Source organism: Elephas maximus, chromosome 4 (assembly GCF_024166365.1).
Source record: "Elephas maximus indicus isolate mEleMax1 chromosome 4, mEleMax1 primary haplotype, whole genome shotgun sequence".
NCBI classification, from domain to species: Eukaryota; Metazoa; Chordata; class Mammalia; order Proboscidea; family Elephantidae; genus Elephas; species Elephas maximus.
Window position 1 is genome coordinate 63,855,453 of NC_064822.1, and position 11,153 is coordinate 63,866,605.

At 43.9% G+C, this 11,153-nt stretch overlaps 1 protein-coding gene across 1 annotated transcript; it reads left to right on the plus strand.

Moving 5' to 3' along the window:
• The first annotated feature begins 626 nt into the window (after nucleotides 1-626).
• Nucleotides 627-9,830, plus strand: C1S (complement C1s). The gene is made up of 12 exons (XM_049882350.1): nucleotides 627-715; nucleotides 1,554-1,719; nucleotides 1,973-2,180; nucleotides 2,577-2,754; nucleotides 3,603-3,728; nucleotides 4,187-4,386; nucleotides 4,601-4,754; nucleotides 5,151-5,266; nucleotides 5,666-5,744; nucleotides 6,283-6,411; nucleotides 7,104-7,178; nucleotides 8,583-9,830. Exons 2-12 carry the CDS (start codon nucleotides 1,715-1,717, stop codon nucleotides 9,380-9,382), a joined length of 2,070 nt encoding a protein of 689 aa, XP_049738307.1. The 5' UTR covers nucleotides 627-715; nucleotides 1,554-1,714; the 3' UTR covers nucleotides 9,383-9,830.
• Nucleotides 9,831-11,153: the final 1,323 nt, after the last annotated feature.

The window sequence follows — 11,153 nt, forward strand, 5'->3', positions numbered from 1 at the left end:
CACATCTGGTCCCAAGGGTTATGGATAAGGGCTGTGGCTTGTTTCTGTATTGGGGCTTGATTGGTGGATAGAATTTAGATGTTTGGAAATTTGAAGGGTGTTTTGGGAAGAGGAAACAGTATCATTCCACACAGCCTGGGTCTAGGTTTAAGTCATTGTCGAACCATTACATTTATTTTAAAGGCAGAGGCCACCTGCATTTCTGATAACTACTGTCCCTTAAATCATGATTCATACACAGCTAGAGGGTTGGAGTTTTTGGCTTTCACTTCTTCCCCATGTTATTAATCTCCTCCTTTTCTCACAAATCACCTGACTTCCCTGAAAACTCTGTAACACACCCCTTGGCTGAAAAAGAGCATTGGGCAATCAGTGAAATTCCCCATTCCTCCTTTCTCCCTCCCCCTGTAGGCCTGGATAGCGGGATCTCCAGTCCGGCAGGAGGATGCAGTTTTTGTTTCAAAAGCAGAGGGAGCTCCAAGATCAAGGCTGAGTTACCCTTTCCCTAAGTCATGGTCTCCCAGCCCCCCCTCTGTTTAGGTCAGGGAATTTCAGACAGGCCCACTTGGTAGAGAATCATCTGCACAGAACCAGAACAGGGAGGCTGGTGGAGGTGCCTGCAGAGGGAGCGTCCAAGCCCCGCACTGCTGTCCTGGGAGCCGGCAGGGTCACCCAGCATGCCCACTGGCCCACTTGCTCCCATCAGCTTCTGAAGGTAAAAACCTTAAAAACGAAGAGCCAGAGCTTTGATGGAGGAGAAAGAGAGGCAGGAAAACCCACATAGGAAGGTCTAGGGTAAAGGTGGGAAGGTTTGGGGCAAAGATGGCAGAATAAATTTATTTCTCTTTTGTTGACCCCACTCACTCCCACATTACCCCACTACCTACCACCGTTTTCTGGATTAGAAACATTTGGCAAGACTTTTCAAGGAACTGTGGGAAGATCTCTTGTCTTTTCAGTAAAGGGGGAAAAAACAACCCTGGAACATTAATGTAGGGAATTGGGAGAATATCTTTTGTTTCCTTTTATGCTTCTCGCCATTCAGCTGCCCCTTTTCTCCTTCCCCACCCAAACCTGTCTCAATGGGAGGCAGTGTTTCTGCCCTCATAGCCTTTGTCTCAAGGCCACTGCTTCTTCCTCTACCAGCGGTCATGGGAGCATCATCAGAAACACATGCAATCATAAACAGCATAAAGGGAGCTGGTCTGAAGTGACATGGGGACTCAATGCCAAGAAAGAAGGGAGAACTGTCCTTGATGGCTGGTGATGATGGGCAAAGATTCCTGAAAATCAGGGTGGAAATGGGAATATTTTCATATGAGGGTGGTAGAGAGGCTGATAGAGTTGAGGTGGAGGAGAGCAGAGGAAAGAGGAAACTGGGAGAATGTCCTCACACCCTTGGAGAACAAGAAGAGATGGGAGAAGGTCCAGAGAAGCAATGGGAAGATAAGTTTTAGTCTAGAAATTTCATCGAGATTTTGAGAGGATAGGTGTGTCCTATGGTGATGTATAGTGTTGTGGGTCTGCTTAACCTGTGTGTTATTCTCACGAAGGTGACACTGAAGCTCAGTGACCCCTCCCCCACCAAGCAGGTGCCTGTGTTTGTTAGAGAAATACAGGCAGGCCTACCACCTCTGTAGCTCCAAAGTTCAGAGGTGCAGAGGACCAGGACCAAGAGACATACTACTCCCCACGGTCAGACAAATCGCCGGAGATGTGGTAAGTGATCACGGGCCTACAGACATGTACATGCATGCCATTCTCTTCATCTTCTTGAGAAAAATTTTCAGATTTGAAGCCTGGATTTTAGTTTGACTTAGGCCTTTGGCTTTATTTCAACCTAAGATTCTCTTCCAGGGCCCATTGGCTGCCCTTCTCCTTTCCCCTCCCTTCTCCCTATGACCAATGCTAGAGCTTTGCACTAGGCCACTGATATCGGGGTCACTTACCTCTGTATGCTTTTTTTTTCCAGGTGCATTGTCCTGTTTTCCCTTTTGGCATGGGTTTATGCTGAGCCTACCATGTATGGGGAGATCCTGTCTCCTAACTATCCTCAGGCATATCCCAATGAGATAGAGAAATCTTGGGATATAGAAGTTCCTGAAGGGTACGGGATTCATCTCTACTTCACCCATCTGGACATAGAGCTCTCAGAGAACTGTGCATATGACTCAGTGCAGGTATATTATGAGCACATGAAGATTAGAGATGGGAAACCAGGGCCAGGATGGTGGGATGAGAGGGGTATAGATGGATTGCCACAGGTATGTGATGAACCGGAGCGAAATAGTCCTCAGGTTGTAAATGTTGTTCTTCTGTCTCCATCCGTTTTTTTTCCTGACTTTCATACGAAAATATAGCCTTTCCTAATTTCTTTTTCATTTCATTTTTTTTTATTGTGGTAAATATATGTGTAACAAAACATCTGCCATTTTAACATTTTTTACATGTACACTTCAGTAATATTAATTGTTTGTCACGTTGTTCAACCATCACCATTATCTGTTTCCAGATTTTTGTATCACCCTAAACAGAAGGTCAGTGACCCCTTAGTTTCTTTTTGACTCTTCTCTTAGATAATGTCAGGAGACCTTCAAGAAGGGATACTCTGTGGACAGAGGACCAGCAAGAATCGCAACTCCCCAATTGTGGAAGAGTTCCAAGTCCCATACAATAAACTCCAGGTGATCTTTAAATCAGACTTCTCCAATGAAGAGCGTTTCACTGGATTTGCTGCATACTATGTTGCCGTAGGTATGGATCACCTTCTGTCTCTACCTTATTGATACAGCTAAAATGTTAGAAGCAGGAAAAACAATGAGCCATGCAATGAATGAAGATTGGGTTTATAATTCTTACAAACCGTTGATTAGGCTTGGCTTCCTCCATGAATCACATCTGTGAAATTCAAACATATGATCATATCTTAGTGGTGATGGTTATAATGGCATAACAGATAATAAATATTAATTAATTGAAGAGTACTATGTATTTGAATTATATTAGGACTTTTACCTATGTTAACAGCCTTTTCAACCCTTCAAAGTAGGTATTGTTGTCTTCATTTAAAGGTAAGGAAAGTGAGAACTAGAAAAGTTAAATAACTTGCCAAGAATCACAGAGGCAATATATGTTATTCAAACCTATTCAATACAGGGCATTTAAACCTTCAAATTCCATGTGCTTCTATACTTATTTCCACATTAAAATGAAGTTAGAAGATTTTATAAAACCATTTTTTAGATTGGACAGAGGGACCAACATCATACAAAGTAATAGATGTACTAATTTTTCCTCCCTTCAGAAGACATTATATTTAGTCTACACGGTGTGGTCTCTGGAGCTGGAATGCTGTGTATGTGAGGAAGATCAAGGGTCTCTGGTGTTGAGAGCTCCCTTGTAGCTGTGCAATGGTAGGGCACAACTCTGGAACCTTATTATGTAAGAGTAATAGACAATAATACCATCCTGAAGAATGGCTCCTTAAGGTCTTTAAGCAACAAGTCTTTCTTACTTTCTCTTACCCGTGTAGTTTTGGGTTTAACCTTATTCTTCCTTCTAGATATTTGTCCTCAACCTCAATCTTTCTTTACTCTCTGTAGATATAAATGAGTGCACAGATTTTGCAGATGCCCCTTGTAGCCACTTCTGCAACAACTTCATTGGTGGTTACTTCTGCTCCTGCCCTCCGGAATACTTCCTCCATGATGACACGAAAACTTGTGGAGGTGAGCTTGGCATCGAGAGGGGTGCACATTCTCTGGGATTTAGAATGGCTTGAGGCCTCAGTGAGGGCTTTATCCACCCTTCCATTTTAGTGCCAGCCTTGATTTGGCATCTATTATAAGTTATCCACAAGCTGAGGGGGTACCACAAGAGGAGAAAAAACAAGGGTAGATGGTAAAGTTAGTTTATTGGTGGAGAGAGATAGATGCCCTTGAAGAGTCCACCTGGGACTGTTCATAACCTTGAAAGGCTCTGCCAGAAAGAAAGTAATGGAAACCCAATGGGCATTGGCTATCTCTACGCATATGTATTAGTTGTGTAATTGCATGTGGTCTCCAGTCAGGGTATGAATTCCAGGCTAGTTTGAATGGAGGACTGTCAGTTCACGGGAGAAGGAATCATAGGGAAGTCCTTTGCTTGATCCTACATTTGATTCTGCCTTTCTTTTTTTCTCTCTTAGTCAATTGCAGTGGGGACGTATTCACTACACTGATTGGGGAGATTGCAAGTCCCAATTATCCCAGTCCATACCCAGAGAACTCAAGGTGTGAATACCAGATTTTGTTGGAGGAGGGGTTCCAAGTGGTGGTGACTGTGCGGAGAGAAGATTTTGATGTGGAGCCAGCGGATTCAGACGGGAACTGTCCCGACAGTTTGGTTGTGCGTGATGGATGATTAATTTTGTCCCTAACTCGAATGAAGAGATTTTTCCTTGAAGACAAAATTATCTTTTGTTCTGGCCCTTCTTTTCTTTTTTTTTGTTCTTCTTATTTTGTATTACATGTATTATGTCTGTTACTTTTATCCCCTTCCTTTTGCCTCTTTCCTTTAATCTTTTCTGTCTCTCCTGATTTTATCTTTTGTTTCCTTTCAGTTTGTTGCAGGAGATCGGCAGTTTGGTCCTTACTGTGGTAGTGGATTCCCTGGGCCACTAAATATTGAAACGAAGAGTAATGCTCTTAATATCATCTTCCGAACTGACCAAGAAGGGCAAAAAAAGGGCTGGAAACTTCGTTACCATGGAGATCGTGAGTAACCTAGAAGTTGCACTTTTGTTGGTGGAACCAGTCTCTGGACAACGGAGAATCAAAACTATTGTCTGGATAGGGATCCTGAGATACTTTACTTTGTTACTTTTCACCTTTGTTACATCTTTTCAGGAAGATCTAAACCCATCAGTGGTTGCTAGAAATACCATAACTTTTAGGAACCCTTCAATCCTGGGAGTACAGACAATTTGGGGGTGGTTCATTAGTAATGCCATATTATTTTAGACATCTGCTATATTGAAGTGTAAGGCATCAGGATTGAGAGCAGCTGAAAGATGCTAGGAAGTGTGAGAATGATGTAAATAGAATAGGGATTCTCCAAGTACCAAGTAATTTTATATTTATTTTTCTTCTTCAACTTGTGTCCTCTCCAAGCAATCCCCTGTCCTAAAGAATTCATTGCCAATTCTGCCTGGGAGCCTGAGAAGGCAAAATATGTGTTTAAAGATATAGTGAAGATAACCTGTCTGGATGGGTTTGAAGTTGTGGAGGTAAAGTACCCTTAAGACTTCTCCTTAATCCTTGGCTTTAGGTCAGGATGAGCGAAGTGGGGTTGTCCAATTGAATACTTAATGTCCTTGTTTTAGCCAGCATCTTTTCCATAAGCAGAGCAGCTGAGGGTCTTCAGTCCTTCCTTTTGAGCCTGGAGCTCCTTGGCTAGGCTGGTATTTTCTTTCTGCTCTGTCTTCTTGGCGATGGGGAGCTGATATGGTGGGACAAAGATGTCATTTAACCCCAGGTCCTGGGTGCTTTGGGTCACTCTGCTAAGATGTCCTCAAGCTTCTTATGGTGAGGACTCCTCAGTGGTCCAAAGCCAGAGATAGATTCTATTTTTGGTTTTTATTTCCCCTGTTTATCCTTCTAAGTTAATGGTGATGTCTATTCCCCAGGGAAATATTGGCTCAACCTCTTTCTATTCTACCTGTCAAAGCAATGGAAAGTGGAGTAATTCGAAACTGAAATGTCAACGTATGTATCTCTTCAAAGTAGGGATTCTTTTTTTCTTTCAAAGGGAATTGAAAGACAGGCACATCATGATTCAAATGCAAGGTTTCCTTTTGTGCTCTTAAGAGAATGGGTTGGGTTTTTGAAGGGAATCCAGTCATTGAGGCTTCTCTAGTCCCAGCTCTTATCTGGTCCCAGGCCAGCCAGACTAGCATGTTTCTTCCAAAGAGAGAACTATGGGATTGGTAGAGTTCATAGCCCCATATGGATGCATTCCCAGCCTCTACAGAGGCCTTTACCAACCACTGAGAACCAGGTTCCTCCTTGTAATATTGTAGGAGCCATCTGAACTGGCAAGTCTCAGTGTGCTGGGGAATTGAATGATGCCAGTTGGAGGTCATGGCCACAGGGAGGATGATATGGGGAGATTCATCCCATAGGTGCTTATGGTTGTGGGATAGAGAAGGAGTGAGGAACATGGCTGGGAGGGTAGAACTGGCCCCATGACTCTCTGGGAGGGAGTGGCTATCTAGACCATCACTCTCCTACCTTCCTCTTGTAGCTGTGGACTGTGGTACTCCTGAACCCATTCGGAATGGTAAAGCCAAAAATCCAGGAGGTACTTTATTTGGTTCCGTCACTCACTATATTTGTGAGGAGCCATATTACCACATGGAAAATGAAGGAAGTGGTAAGTTTTTTTTACTAGATGAAAGAAAGAGAGAGAAGGTGGTGGGGATGGAGGTGAATAGTATGATCTTTCTGGGTTTGAGAGAGTTCAGGGAGAAATGAGGAAGATGGGACAGACATCGGTTCATCCTCTTGGCTTAGTCTAAGGATACGGTTTTCATATGGGGCAGAGTGGTTTCTCTGGGATCACCCATAGTGGGTCATGCAGGTCACCTTGCTCAGCCTCACAGCTACTGCAGGAATTCCCACTACAACATCCATTTCATGTAGCTACCAACTTTTGACAAATTATTTCATGTGAAAGCCATAGGAGCAATGCTTCCAGGTTCAAGTCACCGTAGTGCTGTGATGACTGGCTTTCTTGATGTAGAGGCCTCGGTGGTGCTAGATGAAGGGCTGGATGAGACACAATATATCCCACTACATTGCTCTTTACTTTATTTTATTTTTCCCACTTGCATAGCACTTTCTGAATTTCTACCATATTTCTTCTTCCTTCTGCTTTGGAGACTCTTCCTTCCCCTCCAGGGGCAGGATAGAAGCTAGAGGAATTTTTTTGGGAGATATCCTTAAGATTATTTTCTAGCTGCTTTGGTGATACCTACTCAAATCTCAGAGGAGCTGAGGGTCTGAGAGAAAGGAGGGAATGGAAGAGAGAAACGTGGTGGTGAGTGTGTCTCCTGTGCTTTCCAGGGGAGTATCACTGCAGTGGTAATGGAAGCTGGGTGAATGCGGTGCTGGGCACAGAGCTGCCGAAATGTGTTCCAGGTAATCAGGGCTCAGGGTTGGGTAGAGACCATAGCCCCAGGTGCAAGTGAGTGGGGTGGTCACCTTCTGAAAGTAGCTGTAATCCTCTTGGGAAAGGAGTTAACAGTTCCGTGCCTCTCAGAGGCCAGCTCAATGAAGTGGAGACAGCACTGGGATGTGGGCCTGCCAGGGCCCTGAGGAATTCCCTCAACCACACTGAGTCAGGCCTAATGAACAGAAATAGAAAAGTCAGCCAGGGACAGTTGGTGTCAGAGTCAGGGCTAGTGGGTCTGGTAATGTAGATGCAGTAAGGGGATGCAGGATTACTAAAAACAGGGCATGAAAGTTAAGAGTGAAGAGTCAACACTCAGAAACAAAGCTAGCTGAATAGCCTAGTTATTATATTAAAATCTATATGGCAACATGATACGGAGGCATAAAGGAAGTGAGGGGTTGCAGGCAGATCAGAGTTGAACAGAAGGAAGGCACTGGGTAAAAGCCAGAGTAATAATGATTCTGGTAGTAGCAAAAATACTATTGAGAACTAGGGATTGAGTTAATTTGTTGTGTTGATTATCTCCATCAAGTCCTTGCAATGGCCCTGTGAGGTGTTATTAGTCCCAGTTTAGAGATGAGTGAATTAAAGCAAGTACTCAGAGTTTAGTACGGGGCAGGACCAGGCTTTGAACCTAGGTCTGTCTGAGTCCAAGTCCCATATGTTCAATGCAGAGTCCACTCAGGCTGACTAGTGAGGGATTTAGGTAAGCCAACTGAATCTGAAATAAAATTCTGTGTCAGTTATATTTGGTAGTGCCAAAGGGATCATACCTGGACCCAGTCAAAGGGAAGTAGAGGCCAAGGGGAAAGAAAAAGCACCTGTCTTTACCCTCCTCTGTAGGCTGACCTGTGGGTTAGGAGGAGGGACTCAGCTGCAAATTGGACTCAAAAAAGAAGGTGATGAGGCCTTTGGTGTGGGCGTCAGAAGAAGGTGGAACGCTTACCTCTCTCACCATCTGTGTGAGGAAACGGCTGCCAGGGACTGTCTTCCCAGCACTGGCTCCCATATGCTCATGTGACTCATGTGCTGAACCTGAGGATAGAATGTGCCTCTAGAGGGACTGTGAGTGAAGCTGTCAACAGTGTCAGGCACTAGCTTATTTGGATGCAGTTATTCACACTGCCTTGGTTTAACTAGCTTCTCCCATGAGCCTGCTTGTGGCATTGGCTGAAGTGCGATGTTTGGTCCTTAGGTAGAGTTAGGATGAGTCAGGTACTGAGATGGGTGACCCAAGTGCAGGGCTGGCTATATCTTGCAAGAGAGCTCTGCTGCCCTGGCAGGTAAAAGTATTTAAGTGGTTTGAGGAGTTACAGGAGGTCAGCATCTATTTCTTGCTCACTCCCCGTCTTGTTTTTTTTCCTTCCTAGTCTGCGGAGTCCCCAGTCAGACCTTTGCGGGAACACAGAGAATATTTGGAGGATCCGAAGCAAAGATTGAAAATTTCCCCTGGCAAGTTTTCTTCTCGAACCCACGGGCTGGTGGGGCTCTCATTGACGAGCACTGGGTGCTGACAGCTGCCCATGTCGTGGAGGGAAACCAGGCCCCCATAATGTATGTTGGCTCCACATCAGTGCGCACCACAGTTCTAGAAAATGCCCAGATGCTCACTGCTGAGCGTGTGATTATTCATCCTGGCTGGGAATTCCTGGATGACCCAGAAAAGCGAAAGAATTTTGACAATGACATTGCCTTAGTGCTGCTGAAAGACCCAGTGAAAATGGGACCCACTGTCTCTCCCATCTGTCTGCCAGGCACTACCCCAGAATATAGCCCCTCAGTGGGAGACCTGGGACTGATCTCAGGCTGGGGCCGAACAGAGGTAAAAAATCATGTTATCCGACTCCGAGGGGCAAGGTTACCCATAACTTCCTTAGCAAAGTGCCAGGAGGTGAAGCGGAAAGATTCCAAAGTGGATATAGGGAAGTACATTTTCACTGATAACATGATCTGTGCTGGAGGTGAGAAGGGGGTTGATAGCTGTGAAGGGGACAGTGGTGGGGCCTTTGCTATGCAAGACCCCAATAAAGAGAACCCCAAATTCTATGTAGCTGGCCTGATATCCTGGGGCCCCCAGTGTGGGACTTACGGGATCTACACAAAGGTGAAGAACTACGTTGATTGGATAATGAAGACTATGCAGGAAAATAGCGTCCCCAGTATGGACTAAGCCATATATGTACCACCAGCCTCTCCAAGGGGCATTAGCAATCTCCTGGATCGGTAGGACCAATCCATTGCTTTCAGTTCCTCACAATATTCTTACTATTTCACCGTGACTGAGAGAAGACACGGGAGTATGATTTAGCTAGAACTTAGTTTTCAGGATACCTGGCTGGGAGTAGCAGTTGATCATGGCATTGGCTTGGTCATTCAGTTGTGGTCTGAATCTGTGGAGTCCTCCCCCCAAATACCTGCTACAAATAACAACATGGGGAGGGCAGTCCCATCTTGCACTATTCAACAGGGTGTTCCCTTTCCTGATATTATAGTTCTGACTCTGAAATTTATTGTTGGGGAATCCTTGGTTTCTTGTTTCTCTTTCACCTCTTTGCCATTCTGTTTATCATTTTTAGTTACAATAAAGCATGTTTATATCTCAATTCCAGCTGACTTGCTTTATTCCACATCAAGCGATCAGAACCATAGAAAGGGAATGGGATGGGGGGTGCTATTGTGTCATGGAAATTCAGGCATTTGCTAGTTAATATTTATTTGTCATGAAAATGGAGAGTTCAGCTTTTCTCCTGTCTTCCAATCGAAATTTACTGAAGGGGAGGGTGCTAAGTATTGTAGATTAGCATGAACATCACTAGCACAAGCCACCATATTTTGCTTTTGAAACCCATTAGACATACATGATCCTCATTTAGAAGTCGACGAGCAACAGTTAGAATTTGGCTGTTTAAGACCTTTAAGCATAAACTGTTGAAGTACAAATTATTTCAGTGTGCCCCCTGAAAATTGTCCGTGATACTTATTTGTATAATACAATGTTATGACTCAATAATAATTAAAAAGAACAACAAAAGAAATTCAACATGCCCTTATCTGTTTTCTCAGTGGTTTTGGCCAGTTTGTCAGTCAGGCAGCAGTATTGTCTCTGGATTGAACACGGTACTATACCAAGATGTTATAGCTGAACATCCAGTAGGGAAGGGCCCAAAGACTCTGTTTTCTAGAGGAAGGGAAATTAAAAAAACAAAAAACCATCCTCCTTGCAAAAATAATTAGTGATGAGAAATGACCACAGACTAGAAACCAGCATTTTCAACATTGAGGACAGGAGAGCTATCTTAGGGTTGGGTGGTAGTTGCCCAAACAGGGTGTCTTATGAAAGCTGGGGACTGAGAGTAACAGTTTTGGAGACTTCTGCCTATTTGACTGAACTTGTGGCTTTCAGGAGAGCAGTTTTTGCCAGAAGCCTGAAGGGGCTGATTTGTTGCCCATCAAGAAAGGACTTTGATCTTCCATAGACCATAAAGGCTAAATTCAACAGTTGACCTTAGACTGAGGGTAAACACAGTATGAAGTAACCAGAAGAACTTAGTTATGAGTGCTGCTGTAACAGAAATACCACAAGTACCGAGGCATATCTACAGAAAATGGCGCTTATAGTAAGCACAGAAATTGCGTCCCTGTCCACACATCTGACACCCATCTTTTAGATAATTTTACCATAGTATCAGCTTGAAATACAAGTTAAGCTCACTCATCTTTTACTTAACACATTATGGCACTACATGAATATTGCAACTGCACCTTCCTTGCTTTCATTGGTGAAAGTTGGTCTATGATGTACTCAAAGTCATTTTTTTTTTCAGTTTCTTCTCTTTCTACACTCAGCAGAGCAAGATCACACAATTCGCCTTGATCCACAGAGGATCTCAAAAATGAAAGTATTAGTTTTAACTTGCTGAATAATCTCTCACAGCTGGCAA